The 24,840-nt window shown below is 42.8% G+C and overlaps 1 protein-coding gene across 12 annotated transcripts in view; it reads left to right on the top strand.

Annotated features, from left to right (window-relative positions):
- The window catches only part of DENND10 (DENN domain containing 10), a 39,728-nt gene that overhangs the window by 8,259 nt on the left and 6,629 nt on the right, over positions 1-24,840 (top strand). For 3 of the 12 annotated variants that reach the window (XM_045040743.1, XM_045040745.1, XM_045040747.1), the window contains exons 1-7: positions 10,019-10,197; positions 12,590-12,806; positions 15,155-15,234; positions 19,092-19,240; positions 20,368-20,479; positions 22,197-22,297; positions 24,271-24,378. In XM_045040743.1, coding sequence (XP_044896678.1) covers positions 10,034-10,197; positions 12,590-12,806; positions 15,155-15,234; positions 19,092-19,240; positions 20,368-20,479; positions 22,197-22,297; positions 24,271-24,378 — 931 coding nt within the window. In that variant the 5' untranslated portion in view covers positions 10,019-10,033. Of the gene's footprint in view, positions 1-9,947; positions 10,198-12,589; positions 12,807-15,154; positions 15,235-15,297; positions 15,580-19,091; positions 19,241-20,367; positions 20,480-22,196; positions 22,298-24,270; positions 24,379-24,840 lie in introns of those variants that run through there. The other 9 variants (XM_045040744.1, XM_045040746.1, XM_023240993.2 and 6 more) reach the window with 8 other exon arrangements.

Consider the following 24,840-nt stretch of genomic DNA (forward strand, 5'->3'; position numbering starts at 1 on the left):
ACACACCCTGTATAATACCTGAGACTGTAAATATGATGGGGTGTTACTTCTGTGATTAAGTTATATTATGTATCACAGTTGACTTTCAGAAGAGATTTTCTGGGTGGGCCTAACCAATCACATGAGCCCTATGAATCCAGGTCTAGAGGTCACTGGCAAAGGAAGTAAGAGATTCAAAGCTTGAGAGGAAAAATGGAAGGAGCTGCATAGTAAAAAAACTGTCGGTGACCTCTACTAGATATGGGACGCCCCCAGCCAAAAACCAGCTAGTGCACGGAGGCCTCGCTCCCACGACTGCAAGGAACTGAATTCCATCAACAACTTGGATGAGCTTGGAGGGAAATTCTTCTGCAGAGCCTCCAGAAAGGAATACAGCCTTGCCATCCCAGGACTTCAGCCTGACAAGGGCCTGAGCAGAGGCCCAGTCATTACATGCTTGGACCTCTGGTCTATAGAACTGCACGGTGATAAATGGGTGTTGTGTGAAGCCAGTAAGTTTGTGGCAACTTGTTACACAACAATAGAAAACTAGTACAGAGACCTTAACAAATTTTCTCCATATTAACTTCTAGAAAAAGAAGAAAGAAACACAAATGGAGTCTAACATTCTAAAGTGACTTTGCTTTGCATGAAATGAAAACAAAGGTACAGCTCAGTAGAAGAAAAGGGCAAGACTGTAAGGTTTAACTTTACAAATTCAGACTGTCCAAGCAAAAGCCCTTTAGAAGGAATCTGAGACTATGTACGTGTTACAGTACTCCACACTGGTGTTTTTAGAACTAGGGGTTAAGTTTCATTTCCTAGGGAATTTAGAATTATAAATACACCTCAGTTCATCCAATAAGCATGCCAGATTTGGAGCCAGTTGGCTTCATTTGGAGCCAAATGGCTCCCAGCTTTGCCATTTATCAGCACTATGATATTGGGCAAGTAATCTCTCTGAGCTTCCATTTTCTCACCTGTGAAATATGCATGAGTCGGGCAAGGTTTGAAGGAGATACGACCCCAAGCGCCCTTCACACTGTCCTTGATACAAGCTCTCGAGAAGTCTTTTTCATACATGGACATGTAAGAGAGATCAAATAATCAATGCATGAAATATTCACAGCCTCTTTCTGCCCTCTCAACTGCTAACATCATCTACCGACTAGTGGCATTTCCCCCTGTGTTCCTCCCCCTTTTTCCCACTTATACCTTCTTAAATACATAAGGTAATCAGTTGGGAGGACAGCTGGAAGAGTCAGGTGGGAGAATCAAGTAGGAAAGGGCTGAGATGAGAGAGGAAAATAGAGGGGTAGGGGAAAAAGACTAACAGGGAAGAAAAGGAAAGAGGAGAGAGGAGATGACAACAAGAAGAGCTTTTTGTAAGAGGAGGAGGGAGATTTCAGAACCCATGCCGTTGAATGGGAGTGATGGTTCACAAAAACATGGAGGGAGTCCACACCAGTGTGAACAAACGATTGGATAAGTAAATAGATGGAAGAGAATAGACACATTTCCCAGGAAGAAGAATTCAAATAGTTTGTGTAGACGCTTTGCCTTGGAGGAGGTGCAGCATAACTCCCCGCTCCTTCAGCGTGGGCCATGCACAGTGACTGGTAGCCAAAGTGGAAAGCGTAGAAAGGAGGAAGGAGAGTAACTTTACAGGAGAGAAACCTGGCAAACACTGCCTCAGCCAGGTGATGAAGGTTAACACCTCCATGTACCCTTGATATGATGTGATGACAGGAGCACTTCTCCCCACAACGCATGGACCAGTCTAATCATGAGCAAAACATCAGACAAAAACAAACTGAAGGGCGGTCCATGGAAGTCCTGGCCAGCATACTTCAAAACTGCCAGGGTCATCAAAAGCAAGGGAGGTCTGAGAAACTGTCACAGCCAAAAGGAGCCTAAGGAAACATGTTGACTAAATATAGTGTCATCCTAAATATGATCCTGGAACAGAACCCAGAAAATAAGTAAAAAGTTAAGGGAAAAAAATATGGACTTTAGTTACTAATGTGTCAGTATTGGTTCGTTAGTTTTGACAAACGTATCATATTGATGTAAGATGTTAACAAAAGAGGAAAATCGTTGAGGGGTATATGGTAGGTAACTTTAGATACTATCTTTGTAACTTTTCTGTAAATCTAAGACTATTCTAAAATAAAATATTTATCCCAGACTTTGGCACCAAAAAAATTTTAAAAAATGATAAAAGAAAAATAAAATATCTATTTATAAAATAGGGGAAAGGGATTTTAAGACATATCACTGTAGGTAATGAATTATATCATTTTTAATATTCTTTGAAAAATGCAAATACAGGGGCACCTGGGTGGCTCAGTCGGTTTAGCGTCCGACTTCGGCTCAGGTCATGATCTCATGGCTGGTGAGTTCGAGCCCTGCGTCCGGCTCTGTGCTGACAGCTCAGAGCCTGCAGCCTGCTTCGGATTCTGTGCCTCCCTCTCACTCTGCCCTAACCCACTCGCATTCTGTCTCTGTCTCTCTCAAAAATAAAGAAACATTAAAAAAATTAAAAAAAAAAGAAAAATGCAAATACAGATCAGAATTTATCTCAATTACATTTTCATGCTGATCTGTTTCTTTTAATACAACACAGTTTGAAAGCTGGGCTTTTTGGGGCCTGGGATCTACTCAGGTTCCAATATCAGCACCCTAAAACTATGGATGGAGAACATAAGAAGGATGACTTTCCCTTGGGAATGTTCTGAAAGCCTTACATAATCTGGAAGCCAGTTAACCATCAGCAAAGAGTGTCAAGGCATTTGACTAAAGCCCCTTTCAGAGGTGACTTCTTGGGCCCCAAGCAAGCCTGGAATCCCTGAAAAGAGCTGACATCCCGACATATGCCTAACCTCTTATTAAATACAAGTAAGGAAAAATGATGAAAAGAAAAGCCACATTTGGCTCACAGGGATCTGGGAATTGGAACATCTATAGAAGATGTTGGGGTGCCTTACCTACATGCCCAGGGAGTTGGGGCATTTCCAAATCCATATTAGTGCCAATAACATCTTAACTCTTTTCCCAGGGAGCAAAGAGCAAGCAGGCTGTGCAAATAAGACATAGCAGGCCTCAGCCAGCTATCCTTAGAAAAGCCTACTGATAAGGTAGGCCCTTGGCTGGTATCTGTGAACTTGGATTTCGGGAGTGCTCCCACCATTCCTGGAATTGATAAGAATGACTATCTAGACTCCTTGCACAAACAGTGGGGTTCATGCTGAATACCTGTTTCCTTCTGAGAGACTGGAATTTGGGTACTTGCTCGGCAGAAGGTGCCACTTGACTGTCCCTCAATAAAAACCTGCCTGTCTCTAACGAGCTTCCTTCTTCAATAATATTTCACTTGTGTTGTTACAACTTGTTGCTGGAGGAATAAAACATGTCCTGTGTGACTCCACTAGGAGAGGACTTTTAGAAGCTGGCCTACTGGCCTACTTTCCTTTGGAAATCACCCCCATGTGCCTTTTCCCCTTGCTGATGAATCCTAGCCATGAGCACAGCTGTGTGCTGAATCCTGCAGGGGCCCCCTAAGAAATCATTGGGTCTGGGAGTGATCTATAATATTAACATAAAGATTTTTCTTGATTCAAACTTTGGGAAAGGCACAGAAGAAAGTATGATTAGTTCCATTTGATCACTGAGGAAGCAAGTACACAGAAAGTAGCAAAATGAGAGATTTGGCAGCCAAGATGGCAGAGGTGACATCTGAACTCAGGCTTGTCTGTTTCCACACCCTCCAACCCCCTTCCATCTATGACAGGCAGCATCTTATTGCTTAAGGTTAGAAATACCTCCCCTTCTCCATGCCCTCTACTCACTTTCCCTCAACTCTGTGAACCTGTCTGGCAGGTCTGACAGCCCCCAGCAGTGAAATGGAAGGGAGGGAGGCATGCGTTCTTTCCCCACCCCTGCCCTGTGTCCTGAGCCTGGCCACAGCCTCATTATCCTTCTCCCCGCCACAAGGAGCTGCTCCCTAACTCACTCACTGAGAAAATAGAGTGCCTAGCAGGCATCAGACACTGCAGGAGACACAGCATGAACAAGCCAACCAGGAACAAGGAGAGGCAATACACGTAAGGGGCTTTCATGCTCTTCTACTTCTGAGATTGTCTCCTTTTTCCCTTTCCTCAAGTTTGGATCTCTAGGTCTGAAATCCTAGAAGCAATAGATCTGGTCAGGCCCTCCCCCACCCCTTCTCTGTTTTCCCACCTGATTGTAAGGTGGTCACAGGCACAAGTTCTGCTGAGGTCATCTGTGCACCCATCTCCCCAGCCTTTGGCCCATTTCACAGTGTGCTTTGCAAATGTTTGCACTCTGTGCAAGGGAAGTGGAGTTTTCCTGATCCTATACCCTTGCCAATGTAATGGAAAATGATTCCCCAAGCCCAAATACCACAGAAAATTATATTATGTATTTGGAGCTAAACGTGGCCCTGTAAGATTCAGCAAATGACCTTGGTGAGGTGGGAAGGACAGGAGATCCGGGGCCTGTGGATTTAACATATTTTCTCATTTTTTCTGTGTACTATCTTTCATCAAATCTAGAAATGCCATCAGTGATTAAGCACATCATTTTATCTACCATACATTTGAAAACATTTTCAATTATAATTGTAGGATACATCCCAATTTCAGAGACTTCTTAATTTGAACTACTGCAAGCAACAAATACTTCTTTATCTTTTAAATTGTGAAATGAAAGTAAAAGGAGGAGGAAAAATAGCTAAAGTCTTACCCACCTAAAGAAAACCACTATTATTTTTCTATATTGTCCTATGACATCTTTACAGTTACGGACCTTGTATTAGTGCATTTAATGTCTCTATGTATTAAATATATGCATCTATACATATTTATAAATGTATATATTCATATCATACATTTCCAAATATTTATATTTGTATTTTTATTATACAATTCATACCTTCCTTCATACCCTATCCCCACACCCTTCCTCTGAAGTAATGACTGTCAGTATCCGGGTGTGCGTCCTTCCAATCCTATGTATATACAGACCAGCTTGGACTTTTACACACAGATGTGATTATAGTGAGTTTGTACAAATATGTCTACCTCACCTTAATAGCTCCATAGCACTCTATGATGGTTGAATACGCCTTTATTTTATTTTATTTTTTTAGTTTCTTCATGAGTAAATATTTAGGTAATTTTCATATTTTTGTGATTACTAGCAGCACCAGATGAACATCGTTAAACATGCATATTTTGGTATGTGTATTTTTGAAAAGTAAATCGCTGGGTATGCACTTCAGCATTTTGTTAGATACTGCCAGACTGCCTTCCAGAAAGTCTTCAGTTCATTAATACATCTTCTTTAAATACATAAAACCCATATTGAACAAAACAAGGTATTCCCTAGTAAAGTCAGCATAAATTGTCACAAACTCAACAGGTAATTATGCTCGTATTGCTTTTATCTTTCTTATTAAAAACTGCCTTATTACCAGAGACTTTGGTATTTCTTCAGTGTCCCTTTCCAATTGTCCCAGACCCCAGGGGCTTACTCTTGGGCCAGCAAACAAATCCAGGGAGACTGTGAGGTAGTTCTGGGCACTCTGCTTCTGGCTGTGGCTCTTCTGGCCTCAAAGATTGCTCTTGAAGACTGAGCCTGCAGCATCTGGCTACCATCCAGGACCTGGGATGTTCCTCAGTGCACAGATCCTAGTGCTGCTTTTGGGGAGAGGAGGAATGCTCTCCCTGATTCACTGATGAACTCTGACTCCAGTCCCTCAGGAGCAGCAGGTTAGGGCTTTTTCCCTGGTCCATCACGCCATGAACGAAGATCCTTTGTTGCTTTCTCTCCTCCAAGCTATGGGAATTTCCCCAGGTGCCTGCCACATCTGAAACTCTTCAACCACAAAAGGACATGACAGTATGTCCTAACCCCAGATAAAGGAGCAATTGCCCACCCAAGGAAGATGGCCAGTGAACTCGAGGGGCCCACACCTTTACTGCAGAGAGAAGAGGGGTTTACCCTTAGTGATTCAAAGGCAATCTTTCCAAGCTTCTCTTTTATCAGAGAAGAGGGGGAAAAACCCCACAGAAATATAATCTCCAGTAGGGTGCTTCAAACACACCCAATACAAATGGCCCAAGAGTGGGGCGCCTGGGTGGCTCTGTCAAGCATCCCAACTTCAGCGTAGGTCATGATTTCAAGGTTTGTGGGTTTGAGCCCCGCACTGAGCCCCACATCAGGCTCCACACTCCCGGTGCTTGGGATTCTCCATCTCTGCTCCTCCCCCACGTGTGCTCTCTTGCTCTCTCTCACTCTCTCTCTCAAACTTAACACACATGGCTGAAGAGTAGCTATATTCGTTTCCTATGGCTGCCACAACAAAATATCACAGACTAGGGGGCTTAAACAGCAGAGATTCATTTTCCCACAGTTCAAGATATAAAAAGTCCAAGATCAAGGTGTTGGCAGGTTTAATTTCTTCTAAGGCCTCTCTCCTTGGCTTGCAGATGCCTTTCCTCTGGGCAGCCACATCTCTGATATCTCTTTGTTTTGTCCAGATTTCCTCCTCTTATAAGGACACAGGTTAGATTGGATTAGGACACACCCTTACAACCTTATTTTAATTAAATTACCTCTTTAAAGGCCCTATCTGCACAGACAATCACATCCTGAGGTGGTGAGGTTAGCCCTGTACCATATAACTATGGAGTTATTCCAGCCCATCACAGTAGCTGAAATATGTTAGGATTTTATATAATTAATTATCCTAGTTAATTGGATGACAGTGACCTTCACCAAAAGCAGGTATTTAAGGTGCAGATTGATGGAGATTGGTGCATTGTTCACGTTAAAGGGAATCTACAAGAGGATCTGTTTTCCTTGTGAACACTTTATCTGTAGAACCTTGCAGGAGATTGTAAAAGCCAATGAAACATGAGTGCAAGTGTCTACTTGGCTTCCAAACTGATTCCAAATCTGCATCCCACCCCTCAGCCCCTAACACCTTTGTATTTTCTGTGAGATCTAGAAACATTAGCAACTATTTACTACAATAGTAAGCATAGGGAATCAATCCAAGGGGCATAATTCAGGGTGCTGCCCTCCGGAAGTTCAGTCTAATGAGAGAAACAGAAGAGCCATATAACACTTATATAAGAGCCACTTAACAGAAGAGTCAGTTAAGTGTCCAACTTTGGCTCAGGTCATGATCTCACAGCTCATGAGTTCGATCAAGACCTGCATTGGGCTCTGTGCTGACAGCTCAGAGCCTGAAGCCTGCTACAGATTCTCTGTCTCTCTCTCTGCCCCTCCCCTGCTCATGCTCTGTCTCTCCTTCAAAAATAAACATTTTTTAAAAATTTAAAGAAGAGCCATATATATTCCCAATTCTAGTTCTATGGCCAAATGCTATTACACCTTAGAAGAGGGAGAACTTAGTTTTGCCTGGGTTGAGGGCAGAATGGTATTTGAACCTTGAAGATGTAGAATTTCCCAAGGTAAGGAGAAAGTAGAACAGGGAGACTTGTTGAAAATATAGCAGCACTGTGATTACAGAGTAAACAGCAGGAGACAAATTTATTGTCATTAATAGCTGGTGGAACTAATCATATTTTCATACTCAAAAGTATCACTCAGTTAAAATTACTGAACCAGAATTATAAGTATTAACTTGGATAAATCTTTAAAAAAACAAAGTTGAGCAAAAAAAGCAACTTACAAGTGAATACAAATAGTATGCAACAGAATGGAAGGGCTTTGTAGCACAGTGATTTCTTGTGTGGCTGGAGTCTTATTGCTTGGGTCTGTGTCCTGGCACCACCACTTGCAGTCATATATGTGATCCTAGGCAAATTGTGCCACTGTTCAGTTTTCTCACCTATAAATTGGGGATCATAATAGGACTTATACAAAAGGATATTCTGAGGATTTAAGGAAAAAAGAAACAAGTAAAATACTTAGAACAATGTCTGCTATTCAGTAAATGTTAGCTATTGTTGCACCGGTGTAAAGTTTTAAAAGAAAGAGTACAATATTTTGTTGAGTGAAACATACAAATAAACCAAAACTTAATAACATAATGGGAAAATGACAATGACCAAACTTAGAGCAGTGGTCACCTCTGTGGGACAGGGAGGGGAAGGAGGTTGAAGAAGAGAAGGGAAGTGCTTCAACCATATTTGTAATGCTTTTTTTTTTTTTTTTAAGAGAAAGAGTATTTAAATTGGGGAGAGAATCTCAAGCAGGCTCCACACTCAGCAAGAAGTCCCATGTGGGGTTCAATCCCACAATGCTAGGATTGTAAGGGTTAAATTGTAGTGTAGGGCTAACGCTTAGCTTGGAAGATAACAACTTTGTTCTGACACTAAAGGCCAAAAAATAACAGCCTTGCTTTTACTCTTGTAAATCATACTTCATACTCTTGTGAATCAGGCTTTACCAATGAAGGAAACAAAAGCTCAAAAAAAGAGCGTCAGAGACAAGGTCAAGGAGATCCACTGGTTGCAACCTAGCAGCAGAAAGTCTAAAATAATCACCTCATTCGATAACTGTTTCTGACTCATCTGGCAACTGTTTCTAACTCATCTGGGAACTGTTTCTTTGTTCTGTTCCCAGATAATGATAAAACGATGTGATCGGCTTTAAAAACTCTGTACCCCGGCTGTTCGGGGCCACACTCTTATCAAGAGTGTTGGTCCCAATCGGTCACTGGTGCCCGTAGCATTCTGTTTCAGGAGTCGTGTGGATGCAACAGGATCATGACCTGAGCCAAAATCAAGAGTCAGAGGCTTAACTGACTGAGCTACCCAGGCACCCCATGTAATGCTTTATTTCTTAAACTGGGGGATAACCACCTCTTTTCCTTAAATTAGCATTTATGTATATATGTAACAATTGGTGTATATATATATAATATTTTATATTAAATAGTTTAAAAATGTACATCAAGTGAGATGGAGATGGTATGATATTCCTGTAGATACCAAAGACCCTCCCTAATTAGTTTTGTGAGGTTTGGGGTTGGAAGCACAGAAGATCCATGAGGAGGGATCCTGGAGCTACACAAACTGCCTGGCTCCTTCTCAACATGCCTATCTCTGTCTAAATATCTCTTCCTTGAGGAGCCTTCCTTGACACCTATTTTAAAGCAGTACATCCCCTCCACTTTCTAACACACTGCACTATGTTATTGCAACGGGCTTATCACTCTAGGCTGTTTTGTATTATTTTACTCAGCAATTGTCTGTCTCCCTCCACTAGAATGCTCTATCTTGTTCAACACTATATTCCCAAAGCTTTTTCAAATCTTCCGGGCTTTTTGTTTTATTTCGTTTTGGTTTTGTTTGTTTTGTTTTTGGGATGGATAGATGAATAGATGGATGGATGGATGAATGAGTGGATGGATGGATGGATGGGTGGGTGGGTGTATGGATGGAGACCGTTCCTCCATACTCATGACTCCTCTTTTTAGCAGGCCTGGAGGGCAGAGGTAGAATGAGAAAAGACTGAGGAGGGGAGGGAAGATTGGAGTGGGTTGGAGAGAGGTTATGAAGATTGGATTAGAGGAATTGAGGAAAGATGCCCAGGCTGAGGAGTTTTCCGTGCTTGAAGAGCTGAGGGCTGGGGCTCCTGGGTGGCTCAGGCGGTTGAGTGTCTGACTTGTGTTCAGGTCATGATCTCATGGTTTGTGAGTTCAAGCCCCGCGTTGGGCTCTGCGCTGACAGCTCAGAGCCTGGAGCCTACTTCGGATTCTGTGTCTCCCTCTCTCCCTGCCCCTCCCCTGCCTGTGCTCTGTCTCTCTGTCTCTCTCAAAAATAAATAACAACAAAAAAAAATTTTAAAAAAAAAGATGTGAGGGCTGAAGGTAGGTGGGAGGGGCAGGAAGTCAGGGAGAGCGGGACCTAAGCGGGGCCAGAGGGAGAGGCGGGGCCTTGATTGAGGGTGGGGCCGGATGGTGGGCGTGTCCTGGAGGAGGGGCGGGGCCTGCGAGCGGATTGTTGGGAGCGGCGCGCTGCGGCGGCGGCGGCGGCGGCGGCGGCGGCGGCGGAAAATGGCTGCTGCGGAGGCGGCGGACACTCAGCTGATGCTCGGAGTCGGGCTGATCGGTGAGGACGAAGGCGCCCTGCCCCGCAGTCCCGCGCCCCAGTTCGGCCTCCGCCTGGGCCCGGGGTGGCCTCTGCTCCCGCGGTCCCCGGCGCCGCCTGCGGTGAGGAGGTCGCGGCCCCTTCTCTGTTGGGCCGGGGCGGGGGGCTGCGGGGCGCGGGGGACCCGGCCAGCCGCCCTGGGCGGGTCCGCCTGTAGCCTCGCGTGGGATCCGTCGGGGCGGGGCAGCAGGGCGGAGGGACCCCGGGCCTCCTGGCGGACGCCCCATGATGCACAGAAGCCCGGACGTCGAGGGTGACGGAGCTCCGGCGGCTGCGAGGGGCCGCTGCACAGGCGGGGCAGGGGCTGGGCCGAGAGCGCGTAGTGTGCGGTGCGGGGTGGGGGGAGGCGGCGGGGAGACCTCGGAGCGTGCGGGAGGCACGCGTGACTGCCTGCCCCGCGCCCGGCTGGCCCCGATTATGTGATTGAGCAGTTCGGGTCACCGTGACCAACTGTGCCAGCCCCGAGTGCTGAGCATTATGCATGGATTATTTCCCGTTAAACTTCTACCACGGCTCCAGGGGGTGTGGGTAATGTTTGGTGACCACATTTCGGAGAAGCAGATGGGAGGCCCAGGGTGTGCTTTGCGCACGGACGCGTGCTAGGAAGCGGCGGAGCCAGGGTTGGGACCCTTGCGGTCTAGCCGCAGAGCCCCAACTCACACCAGTGGAGGAATCCTGTATCATGTGATAGAGCTCAGGCACGTAGCCGGCGTGTCTACACAATCATGTATGGCGGGATCCCGGTTAGATTTGAGGAATTGGTGGTTGAGGAAGTACGTTGGGATCTTTGGGTGTGCCTGAGCCGTGTGCAGTGTCTCAGGGTTGGGTGTTTCAAGGAACCATTCATCCCATTGGCGGCCGCGGGTTGCTTGAATGAACGTCTGTCGGTTCCCTGCGTGCCGTTGACCTTTGAAGTAACACTCCATTGAGATAACATTCTATTCCTCTAGCGTGGAAGAACGTTGCTTGCGCTTAGCAAAACCGGCTAACTGTGCTGATTATTTCGCAGTGTCTCAAAGGAGTGCATTTATCTGGGAATGGCTTCCTGTGTTTCTTTTTTTATTTCCCCTGTATTTATTTTTAATGTGGTTTTAGAACTGCTTCAAAACAAAACCTAAGTACTTCAAGCATCTTAGTCCTGCTTGAGGGTACTTGTGAATAAGGTTAGGTTAAATTCTGACTTTATCTGGTAACGGCAAAGACGAAGATGACTTACAATCATATTTTCGATTCAGATTTTTGTTTTTCGTATGGAAACGGATTTAAAAGGAATTTGCTTCAAAATAATGGGGGAGGGGGACCATTAGAAACAAGGAGGGACCAGGTGTTGACAATTGCTGGAGCTGAATGATGGAGACGGGAATTCATTTTTTTATGAACTTGATATTTTCCATAACACAAATCTGCATCCATACTGCTATATGCACAGTGACTGTTTTTCTAGAGCTTAGGCTAGGTTATTGAGGTGTTTACTGTGATGAGGAAACTACATTATGTGACAGGATAACCATTATTATTATTGCTATTATTATTACATTATTATTATTACTATTACAATGTTAAATATAGAATTTATACAATCAGTATATAACCTGATTTAAAAGGAATTTCACCATTTTCTTCATCTCCAGTTTTGTTTTTGACAAACACTTCCTGTGTATTTATTAAAGATCCTTCTAACTGATAAAAATGTAATGCTGAGGGGGCACCTGGGGGGCTCGGTTGGTTAAGTGACCAACTCAGGTCATAATCTCAAGGTTCGTGAGATTGAAACCCACATTGGGCTCTCCGCTGACAACGTTGAGCCTGCTTGAGACCCTCTCTCTCCTTCTCTCTCTGCCCCTCCCCTGCTCTCACTCTGTCTTCTCTTTGCTCTCTCAAAATAAATAAACTTAAAAAAAAATTAAAAATTAAAATTTAATTTTAATTAAAATTAAAACAAAATGTAATGCTGAGTTTATGAATTTGTGTGGGAGGAGATAGGAAAGAACTCTGCCAAATTTAAGGCTCAGATTTTCTTTTCCTTAAAATTTTTTAATGTTTATTTATTTTTGAGAGAGGGAGAGAGACAGAACATGAGCAGGGGAGGGGCAGAGAGAGAGGGAGACCCAGAATCTGAAGCAGGCTCCAGGCTCCGAGCTGTCAGCACAGAGCTCGATGCAGGGCTCGAACTCACGAACCATGAGACCACGACCTGAGCCAATGTCGGATGCTTAACTGACTGAGCCACCCAGGTGCCCCTTAAGTTTTCATTCATGATTTGTTGTAAAAGGTTTTTACTCAGGTGGCCTAAAACTCAAGATCAGGAGAGCTGCATAATTTGACCAGCAGAGGTGGATGGGAATTTGGGGTCACACATGCTCCGGGATGCTTTGTGAAATGGGATGTGAAAACTGATTCCACTAAGTGCTTCTGAGTAACCAATCAATTCACTTCCTTGCTGCTGTTTGACATTCTCACAGTGACCATCTTTCCACCGTAGAAAAGGACACAAATGGAGAAGTTCTGTGGGTGTGGTGTTATCCTTCCACGACAGCTACTTTAAGGAATTTACTGCTGAGAAAATGCTGCCTTACAGATGAAAACAAACTTCTCCATCCCTTCGTCTTTGGTCAGTACAGAAGAACATGGTTTTATATCACAACAGTTGAAGTTCCAGATTCTTCAGTTTTGATAAAGGTATGACTGCATGAAGGTCTAACAACCAAAAATATTTAAAGTGACGTAACATTATTCCAGTGACTCTTAGCTTTAGACATTATCGCTCACAATACGCTTTTGAAAAATACCAGATATGCTTTTCACTGGGAATGTCCCCTTTCAAATTTCACTCTTATTCATTCTATGAATATTGGTTGGTGTACATTCTATTGACTGACCCTATGGCTGGTGTAGTGAAGTCCTTTCTGGGTTATACTCTGATGGAGTAGAAATGTAGACGTGCAAAGTCGTGACCGATTAAAAGTGGAAAGAAGCATTTGTCCATAATTAAAAACCATTTTAAGTTTTTTTTTCTTAAGTTTATTTATTTTGAGAGAGATTGAGCAGGGGAGGGGCAGAGAGAGAACCTCAAGCAGGCTCCACAGTGTCAGCGCTGAGCCCAGTGCAGGGCTCAAACTCAAACCATGAGATCATGACCTGAGCCAAGATCAAGAGTCGGACACTTAACCAACTGAGCCACCCAGGTGCCCCTAAGTTTGTTTGTTTGTTTGTTTTAAGTTTATTTGTTTTGAGAGAGAGAGACAGCATGGGAGGGGTAGAGAGAAGGAGAGAGAGAGAATCCCAAGCAGGCTCTGCACTTTAGTGCAGAGCCTGACATGGGGATGGAACCCACAGACCACAAGATCATGATCTGATCCGAAGTCAAGAGCCAGAAGCTCAACTGACTGAGCCACCCAGGCGCCCCAAAAACCATTTTAAAAGATAAAATTATCCTTGGGATGCCTGGGTGGCTCAGTTGGTTGAGTGTCCGACTTTGGCTCAGGTCATGATCTCACACCTCAGTGGCTTCGGGTCTTGTGTCGGGCTCTGTGCTGACAGCCCAGAGCCTGGAGCCGGCTTCAGATTCTGTGTCTCTGTCTCTCCTTCTGTGTCTCCCTCCCTTCCCCGCTCAAAAATAAATAAATATTAAAAAAAAAATTTTTTTTTAACTTTATTTTTTATTTTCTTAAATTTGTATCCAAATTAGTTAGCATATAGTGAAGCAATGATTTCAGGAATAGATTCCTTAATGCCCCTTACCCAAAAAAATTTTTTAAAGATAAAATTATCTTTGATATAATTAAGAAAACGTTTTTTCAGTTATTTATGGATGGTAAGGATATGTTAGGAATAGAAAGGAGAGTTAAGGAAACATGTATTAAGTAGGCTTTTGTGTGTGTGTCATTTGATATGAACAGTATCAATGTGACATGTTGAAAACCAGTATGTGGTCACTGTGGGCTTTTCTAATTCCAAGTAACCAGCAGGGTTTTTTTTGTTTTGTTTTTTGTTTTTTTTTTCAAATAAAGAAATATTGGAAAGTGACGAAGCTCCTGGTGTGTGCCTGTGTGGGGACTTCTTTTACCATCTAGGGCTATTTTTATAGCCAATAATCATGAAACATGTCCAAGATATCAATTTAAATTTAAGGAGTTACTTTTAAAATAACAAGAAGGCAACGGTTTAAAACAAAACAGATTCATAATTAGAAAATGTAAATTTGCAAAAAGATAGTTTTCAATGTGTTATAAAATCTTTGGTTTATGTTCGTTAAGTTCTTGCTGAAAAGTCTTGATGTGTTGAATAGGTTTATCTGTGTTTTGTTCCATAGAATGCCAATAGCAGCAACATCGATTTCAAATCTGCTTTTCAGATTTGAAAAATGACAAGATTTAGAGGTAGTTCTTATACTTAAGAATATGATTTCTAAAAATGTATTTCTTAAATGCTTTGCCTTTTATAAAGTCCTGAATTTTATCTCATTAATGGGAATAATAGGTATATGATTAGAAGAAATTTGTATTTATAATAATAGAGAAGTATAGACAAATGAGGCTTATTGTTACAGTGTGCTTTCTACAGAGATTATATGGCATTCTGTAGAGCATTGACTATTTCAGGAACTGTGTGATCTTACTGTGTGTATTTTTGTTGTTTTGTATCCTCTTTCATTAATTAAGACTTGATAAATTGGTAGATCTGATATGACATTTCTAATTCTGCTTTGATGAGGTTAGAGTACTTTAAATGAAAACTCACATTTTTGATATTTGAAATATATTTGTGTTTTTGAAAAGATGTTAACTCTAAAAGTACTACATTCTTATCTAAGAAATGAAATATATAGGAATATATAAGTACATATCTTTTATATGTGTGGATATAAACATAAAAGTATAAACAAGGAAGTGAGAACTTGGTTACGTTTTGATCTTTTCTTTTTAATGCTGTTATGTCTTGTACAAGAGGTTTGCTAGAATGTAGTAATAAAATTTAAATCTGTGAAAGTGTCTTTAAAAAGTATACTTTTTGTTTCTTTTGGACAGGTGACTCATTTTTCTATTGTTCTGACCGCCAAAGATTTTAATCCAGAGAAATATGCCGCCTTCACTAGGATATTGTGTAGGTCTGTATGAAAACTGTATTAAATGCTGTCCTACAAAAATGAAGATCTTGCTCGGTAGTTACATAGCAGACTTCTACACGGAGGAAGCAAATTTCAGCCCTCTGCTTCCCCAACTTAATCTTTACTGGCCCTCTGGAAACTTCTGTAAGAGGAACTTTCTCTTCTGCTTTTATGACACTGCTCTTATTTGGGAACATGGTAGAAGGGAGGAGGAAAAGCAATTTACACAACCATTGTAGTTCTTGGGTATTTGAGTCACTTGCTACTTTTGGCCTGACAGCTTCTGCTCACTTCCAATCTAGAACTTTCCTTAGCAGGACGGATAAATTAAGTGCTGGCGAAGTGGTAAGCTAGTTTATACGTGTCAAGGTCTGTGTGGGGGAGTCATTTTGGGGAAAGTTAATGAGCATTTTGAATTATGCAAAAACGCAGGAAAATACTTCTTAGCTGGAATGCTGGGAAGCTGAGAATCTGATTAATTGGTTAATAGTGATTCAGGTAAACTTCTTTAGTTTCATCCCAGCTGTTGAGAAAAATTTTATGTAAAATATACCAGTTTGCTTTCTTGCCTTGGTGAGCGTATATAGTGGAGTTAATCAAACCTTTCTTGTATGTTGGGGAAATTAGTTTTTTCCTCAATCAGGGCTTTGACAGGGTTTTAGATTTTTTTTTTTTTTTAATATTGTTGTTACTAGATAGAATTGTAATTCTAGAGGTTATGTATTACAACATCAGCCCTCAGGCTTATGCTCAGTAAGTTGTTTTAGATGGGGTGGGGGGCAAAGGGAGTTGTTTTTGTGTTCCTCGCTATACGCCTGATGAATGGTTGCTTTGTTGCCATTTTTATGTGTACACACACATGCTATCTATCTCTGGCTATCTATATCTATATGTCTATACCCATAACTATATATCTATATATCTATATCTACATGTAGCAGAAGACTACTTTCTAATTACTTAAGGGTTTCAGGTAGATTGTATTTTGACAGAATGAAGTTTTACTGTTTTGCAGCCAGCTATGATAAGAAAACCTTTTTGCCCTCTTAAGATAAGTCCCAGGTATATGGTTCATTGTGGAATATAAACGGTTGTCTGCTACCATGGCGCTGACACAAAGGGGGATTATTATTGTGAGAAGAGACGCTATCTAGAAGCCATGAGCTAAAGACACCGTAAAGCTGCTTTTGAACAAACGTTGGACTCCCATTTCATTTGACTGAGTCAGGGTTAGGTTTCCCAGTGAATTCACTGGGAAATATTCTTGGGCTCAAAATTTAAGATTGCTTTAGATTCCACTTCCTGCCCGGGAGGAAGCTGGAAGGTTCCTCAGCTTCTGTAGTGCCATGGCATTGTTGGGTTCTGGACTCTTCTCCTGTCACAGTTTAGGAGAAATGAGGACGGAGAGCTATTGGCAGCCATCTCTTCTGCCCCCTGCACCTTACTGCACTTACCCTTGCGTGTGTACATACCCATATGCTCTTGCACACGCACACACTCCCTCTCCCCACTAACACAGGTCTGTGTGCACAGGTACATAGACCAACACTTTTCGATGCTGCTGCTTACCATGGAGGTGCTCCCTTCCGTTTCTGGGGAGGGGACAGGCAGGCGTGCCTTCCATAGCACGCTGCTCACAGTGGCAGCGGAAGCCCACACGAGGGGGTTCGTTCCCTGTGTGGGATCCAGGTCATTTGCCACGACCCCCTTCATCTTCCGGAGCCTCCAGCTAGTGGCCGTGATAGAGAACCAGGGTTTCATTGGAACCAGTTGTCCGGGCCAGGTGTGACAGCCTCCGGCTGTCCCATCTGAGTAAGGTCCCCTGGGTTGCACTTTGTGGTTTTCCTATGGAATGATTTGGGGGGATCCTTCCTTCTGTCAGTAGTTCATGGCCCAGGGTTGTTAGGGAAAAAGTGATCTTATCCTACTACCCTTCCTGTGTTTCTCTTTTCCATTACAGTATATTGTTTCTATTTCACAGGTTTTTTTTTTTTTAAGTTTATTTATTTATTTTGAGAAAGAGAGAGAGTGAGTGTGTGTGTGTGCACACATACACACGTGAGCAAGGGAGGGGCAGAGAGAGGGAGAGAGAGAATCCCAAGCAGGCTCCACACTGACAACGTGGCCTGATGCAGGGCTCCAGGTCACGAACAGTGAGATCATGACTTAGGCAGAAATCAAGAATCGGACACTTAACTGACTGAGCCACTCAGGTGCCCGTCTGTTTTACAGTTTTAATGGTATATTGTTTGTTTGTTTGGTGGTGGTAATGTAAGCACACAGGAAAAAAATACAGACAATACAGAAGGGTATACAGTGAAAACTAGGTCCCTTCCTCTCCCTATTCCTAGCCTTCAAATCTGCCTCCCGACCCCCACCCCGGGGCACTCCTGGGGCTGTTTTCTTTATATCATACCGGAGATATTTTCTCCATATAGAAGCATGTGTATGAGTTCATGGGTTTGACTATTTTACATGTAGGATAGCTTACCATATTCATTGTTCTCTACCTCTTTCCCTCAATTGTGCATTGAAGTAACTTAAAAACACTGACTGGCCAGTAGTTACAACACTTGCTTTTTTCACTTAACCTACAATAAATACAGTTTCAAGTGATCTATTTTATTTTTAAAAAATTAAAAAAAAATTTTTTTTTTTAATGTTTATTTTTGAGAGAGAGATAGAGCATGTGTGGGTTAGGGGAAGAGAGAGAGATGGAGAGAGAGAATCCCAAGCAGGCTCCACACTGTCAGCACAGAGCCCAACGAGGGGCTCAGACTCACGAACCGTGAGATCATGATCTGAACCGAAACTGAGAGTCAGACGCTTAACTGACTGAGCTACCCAGGTATCCCTCAAATGATCTGTTTTAAACAACAATTTTATTTTCTTTCCAGTTTTTTAATCCATTTAGCTACTAAAAGGCTCAAGTAGGCCCAGTCCTGCTTCTCATGCAAAATTTAGATTTAGTTACTCACAGGAAGAGATTTTAGGGGAAGAGACTGATTTCACATGTGAGCTATAAATGTAAGCAGTTTCCTGTCAGCGTTTTCTGGAACTTGATGATGAATATATCTAGTGTATACTTACCACCAGAAACTTAAAGGAGTTTGATTTCTTAATTATCTAAATATAGTTACCTCTGGGAACTCTGATAATAAATATAGGTTCTATAATTACTGTTTTCTCTGTGAACAATGTGTAAAACTCCTTTCTTGTCAAAGGAAATCCCAGCAATAATAGAGTCCTTATGGCTAGAAGCACCATTTGTGAATATAAGACAGACAAAAATGCAATATTTTTTTTAAGAATAGTGGGCCCTCAGGGGCGCCTGGGTGGTGCAGTTGGTTAAGCATCTCAGCTCAGGTCATGATCTCATGGGTTCGTGAGTTCAAGCCCCACATCAGGCTGTGTGCTGATGGTGTGGAGCCTGCTTGGGATTCTGTCTCTCCTTCTTTCTGCCCCTCTCTGACTTGTGCGGGTGTGCACATGCTCTCTCTCTCTCTCTCTCTCAAAATAAATAAACTTAAAAAATAAAACTTAGGGAAAAAAAGAAAAGAGAAATGAGTCCTTAGAAAGTCCTTAGCTTACTCTCCTGCTCCAGTGGGCTATAGAGATGGAAGGAGAAAGCCAGCTTGAGGGAGTTGTTGGAGGTCTCTTGAATGGTTGTTTTTTTCAATACATTATCGAATTAAATTATAGAAGTAGTCATGTCACAAAAAGTTTCAGGCATTCAGAAGCGTTATCAGCAGGTTGACTTAGATTTTTTAGGAAGTACCCATACCCAGCCTTGGGCGCATTGCTCTGTGTGGTTCATGCTATATAAAAGCATGGTTGTTTTTTGTCTTTTCTTACAGAATGTACCTGAAACATGGGAGCCCAGTTAAAATGATGGAGAGTTATATTGCAGTACTCACAAAGGGGATATGCCAGAGTGAAGAAAATGGCTCTTTCCTTAGCAAGGATTTTGATGCCCGAAAGGCTTATCTTGCAGGCTCCATCAAAGGTAAACACACACACGCACACACACCCCACAAAACAAAAACCCGTCCCGGATGGTTCCATCCCAACAACAAGATCCCCAAGCCAAGGGCAATCCTCACTGTACTCTAATATTCCATCTTTCTGTATATTTTCATCTATGTAATATTTATTTGCTATACTATACAGGAGGGTAGTTCAACTTCTACATTGCCTTATTTGATTAGAATTCTGTTGTAGGAAAGCAGATTTTTGTGGTGGCCCTTTCCACACGATTCTGACTGTTCATAATACAGAAATGTTCTTTTGTGGGTAAGCTGAATTTCACAGCTTGAGTGTCTGCCGACTTCCATAGTTTTTCTTTCCTTACATTTTATTTTATTTTTTTTTTAATTTTTTTTTCAACGTTTATTTATTTTTGGGACAGAGAGAGACAGAGCATGAACGGGGGAGGGGCAGAGAGAGAGGGAGACACAGAATCGGAAGCAGGCTCCAGGCTCCGAGCCATCATCCCAGAGCCCGACGCGGGGCTCGAACCCACGGACTGTGAGATCGTGACCTGGCTGAAGTCGGACGCTTAACCGACTGCGCCACCCAGGCGCCCCCTATTATTATTTTTGAATATTTATGAGAGAGAGAGAGCCAGCGGGGTTGGGGCAGATAGAGAGAATCCCAAGCAGGCTCTGTACTGTCAGTGTAGAGCCCTATGTGGGGTTCAAACCCACAAACTGTGAGATCATGAACTGAGCCGAAATCAAGAGTCAGTTGCTTAAGCCACTGAGCCACCCAGGTGCTCCAGAGTAAACTTTTTTTTTTTTAAACCTAAGGGTGTTTCATGACACAGAAAGATACTGGTTCCCTTCATATCATTTATTCCACTTTCTTTGGGCTCTGGCTTCATCTGTGCATCCAGTGCAGAGTCCCTTGGAGGAGGGTCAGGTTTAGGCTGTCATAGCACCCATCCTAGGGAGCAGATGTCTGGATTTATATGTTCATCCAGTGCATAAGGTGCTTTTTTATTCTCTGTATGGAAAATAATTCTGTATACAGAAAATAAACTCTGCATTTATTGGAAAGAATTCCTTCCAATAAAAATGTTATTTTCTTACATATTATTTAATGCAGTAATATTATAATTTCTTGTGTTTTAAGACATTGTATCTCAGTTTGGAATGGAAACCGTTATCTTACACACAGCACTGATGCTAAAGAAAAGAATTGTCGTCTATCACCCCAAAATAGAAGCTGTCCAGGAGTTCACCAGGTATGTCTCTGGTCATTAAAAAGTAGAGGCTTTGTTGGCAGCTGATTTGGGGCAGTCTGTGTTCCTGTGTGCTCTGTTCTGTTACACATTTGGTATAAATAGAATGTGGTAGGCTGTGGGTGAAATGCTATCTTGGTCTAATGTTTCAGGTGAGCTTTAGTAGTTCAAGGTCACCGAATTTGGGCAGATTCTTCTTTAAATTTAGAAATAAGAATATTTTAGAGCAGGGAGTTTGAACTTTTCCTTGCCAGACCATAAATTTTTTTAGGCTTGGAGGCCATAAGTTCTCTGTCCCAACCACCCAACTGTCAGTCGTGCATATGTAAATGAATGAGCATGGCTGTGTTCCAGTAAAACTTTATGTGCAAAGACAGACAGCTGATCCATGGCCTTAGTTTCCTGACCCCTGTTTTAAGTAAGTTATTTCTTTTTTTTTCACTTTTACCACAGATTTTCTCTTTTTAAAAAAAAAAAAAACATTTATTTATTTTTGAGAGACAGAACACAAGTGGGGGAGGGGCAGAGAGAGAGGGAGATCCAGAATCTGAAGCAGGCTCCGGGCTGTCAGCGCGGAACCCGACACGGGGCTTGAACACACAGACCACGAGATCATGACCTGAGCCGGAGTCTGATGCTTAACGGACTGAGCCACCCAGGGGCCCCTCTCTTATTTTTATAATAAAGATGTTTTGAAAGTTTTTTCTCTACCAAATCTAACTTGTTCATAGATTCTTTTTTAAAAACAAGAGGACCCAGCTTTTGTGCTTACCGTATGTATGCCAGCTGTTGTATAAATCACCTCAATTATCAAATTTACTCGTGACACGAACTTTGCAAGGAACTTTGCCTTCTTTTACGGATGAGAAAATTGAGGCTCCAGGAGGCTGACTGGTTAGAAAACGGGAAAAAGAAGGTTTGGTAGTCAGAAGAACTTGGGTTAAAATCCCGGAGGGCGCTTTACTCGCTCTGTGACCGCATCCAGGATACTTAAACTTTCTAAGCCTCCGTCTCTGTATCTGCAAAATGAAGGTAACAATGCCCACCGCGTAAGCCTGTTGTCAGGACTGGAGATGCCGTGTGTGAAGTACTTGGCGTGTGCCTTGCTCATCGTGTGCGCTCTGGAAGTGAGGACTGCTGTCACTGCGATTGCCACCCAGTCGCCCTTTCCCTCTATGCTTCTGGAACGGGGATGTCCACAGCTTGGGAAACCTAGCAGGGCAACAGCGGAGTCACCATACCTCAGTTGAATTCGTCACCTCTCTGTGCGGCAGCTGTTTCACTGGTTTTTTCAAGGAAACTTACTTTGTATAAAAACAAACACAAAGTGGTTTGCAAGTTCGATTGGAACTTTAAACATAGAAATGAGAGACCTCAAAAAAAATGTGTTGCTTGCAGGGCCCCGCTCTGGATTTTACCCTCAGACTCCCTCCGTGGCGGTTTGCGGAGTGAGGCATTTGGAGGAAAACTTCAGAAGTGTTACTCCTTGCCACCACGGAGATGTTTTGAAACTTCACCTTGAGCTTTTTGTAGCTAATCTGACCCAAAAAGGCAGCGTTGAAGACATTGCATTACTTTAATTTGAAGCCTGGAGGTCGGGGCACGTGTAGTCTTCATTGTCCCCTCTGCCTCTGACAGCCAGCTCTGTCTTCGGGAGGAAGAGGGAGGAGGGTGCTGGTGCGGGCCAGCAACCATTTGAGTTCTTGTCTTCGTTCCCCAGGACTCTGCCTGCCCTGGTGTGGCATCGACAGGACTGGACCATACTTCATTCCTATGTGCACCTCAGTGCCGAGGAGCTGGAAGCCCTGCGGATGTGCCCAGGTAGACAGTGGGGGTCTCGCAAGAGGAGAGGCTTGGCGGTCACCTGGTTTGGGGGAGGACTTTTTTCTGGCCTTCCCAAAGGGACTACTGATGATGCATTATTTCTTTGGTAAATGCGACTAATTTTTTTTCCTTAAAAATTTTATTTTTTTTCACATTTTATTTTATTTTTTATTTTTATTTTTTAAAATTTACATCCGATTTAGTTAGCATAGAGTGCAACAATGATTTCGGGAGTAGACTCCTTAATGCCCCTTACCCATTTAGCCCATCCCCTCTCCCACAACCCCTCCAGTAACCCTCTGTTCTCCATATTTAAGAGTCTCTTCTGTTTTGTCCTCCTCCCTGTTTTTATGTTATTTTTGCTTGCCTTCCCTTATGTTCATCTGTTTTGTCTCTTAAAGTCCTCATAGGAGTGAAGTCATATGATATTTGTCTTTCTCTGACTAATTTTGCTTAGCATAATACCCTCTAGTTCCATCCACGTAGCTGCAAATGGCAAGGTTTCATTCTTTTTGATTGCCAAGTAATACTCCATTGTGTATATATATACCACTTCTTTATCCATTCATCCATCGATGGACATTCGGGCTCTTTCCATCCTTTGGCTATTGTCGATAGTGCTGCTATAAACATGGGGGTGCATGTGTCTCTTCGAAACAGCACACCTGTATCCCTTAGATAAATACCTAGTAATGCTGTTGCTGAGTCATGAGGTAGTTTTATTTTTAATTTTTTGAGGAACCTCCATACTGTTTTCCAGAGTGGTTGCACCAGCTTGCGTTCCCACCAACAATGCAAAAGAGATCCTCTTTCTGGGCATCCTCACCAACATCTGTTGTTGCCTGAGTTGTTAATGTTAGCCATTCTGACAGGTGTAAGGTGGTATCTCATTGTGGTTTTGATTTGTTTTTCCCTGATGATGAGTAACGTTGAACATTTTTTCATGTGTCAGTTGGCAATCTGGATGTCTTCTTTAGAGAAGTGTCTTTTCATGTCTTTTGCCCAATTCTTCACTGGATTATTTGTTTTTTTGGGTGTTGAGTTTGATAAGTTCTTCAATGTTTATTTTTGAGAGAGAGAGTGAGAGAGAGACAGAGTGCGAGCGGGGGAGGGGCAGAGAGAGAGGGAAACACAGAACCCGAAGCAGGCTCCAGGCTCTGAGCTGTCAGCACAGAGCCCGACACAGGGCTTGAACTCACAAACCATGAGATCATGACCTGAGCCTGATGCTTAACTGACTGAGCCACTGAGGCGCCCTGAGTTCGGTAAGTTCTTTATAGATTATGGATACTAACCCTTTATCTGATATGTCTTTTGAAATATCTTCTCCTGTTCTGTCGGTTGCCTTTTAGTTTTGCCGATTGTTTCCTTCGCTGTGCAGAAGCTTTTTATTTTGATGAGGTCCCAATAGTGAATTGGTCCTCAATTTTTTTTATTTGTTTTTAATTGTTATTGCTCTGTGAAATGTGGAAAGTCTGGTAGCTATTTTCTTAACATCAGTTCCAAACTTCTGTTAATTCTTGAGTTGTCCTGATTCCTTTAGCATTTATTTGTATCAGATCTGAAACTGGTGAAAGATGATGCCGTCCCCAGCACGCTGTCCCTGAGAAAGCCGGGCGTGTGGCTGTGGTTGCTTAGAGACAGAGACCTACAGGGGGAACATTGGTCAAGAGAATCCTTGCTACCTCTACCTTGGCTGTCCTTCTTGACCTGAATAGCAGTAACTGAAAAGTAAATGCCTTCTTCTTTGACACCACAGTGTAGTTTTGGGGACGTTTTGAGTTGGAAGGGTTTCTTCAGGCAACTGTCAATAATGTAGTCTGAAGAAATGCCACAGGGTACAGCTGATGTCCCCTGAATAAAGCAGTGAAGAAGAGCAGCTGGTGAACGTTTAGAGTCCATTCTCTTTTGACCCGTTCACAACAGGATTTGTTCCCATTCTGGTCATGTGGGTCATCTCTGTCATGCAGGTTACATCGCTGGGTTTGTGGACTTGGAGGTGAGCAACAGGTCAGACCTCTATGACGTGTTTGTGAATCTGGCAGATCGTGAGATTACCATTGCCCCACTTGCGAAAGGTTAGTTCTCTCTTGCGTCGTCGATACAGAATGTAAGCCAAGCAGTTATACTTTTTAAAATTAATTTATTAAAATTTTAATTCCAGTGTAGCTAACATACAGGGTTATGTTTCAGGGGTTCAGTACAGTGATTCACCACTTCCACACGCTACTCAGGGCTCATGAAGATAAGTGTGCGCATAATCTCCTTGATCGGTTTCACCCATCCTCCTGCCCACCCGAAGTAGTTGTATTTTTTTTTAATGTTTATTTATTTATTTTTTTATTTTTGAGAGACAGAGAGAGACAGCATGAGCAGGAGAGGACAGAGAGAGAGAGAGAGAGAGAGGGAGGGAGACCCAGAATATGAAGCAGGCTCCAGGCTCCGAGCTGTCAGCACAGAACCTGACACGGGGCTCGAACTCATGAGTCGTGAGATCATGACCTGAGCTGAAGTCGGACACTCAACTGACTGAGCCACCC

This window comes from Felis catus, chromosome D2 (assembly GCF_018350175.1).
Source record: "Felis catus isolate Fca126 chromosome D2, F.catus_Fca126_mat1.0, whole genome shotgun sequence".
In the NCBI taxonomy this organism is placed as follows: domain Eukaryota; kingdom Metazoa; phylum Chordata; class Mammalia; order Carnivora; family Felidae; genus Felis; species Felis catus.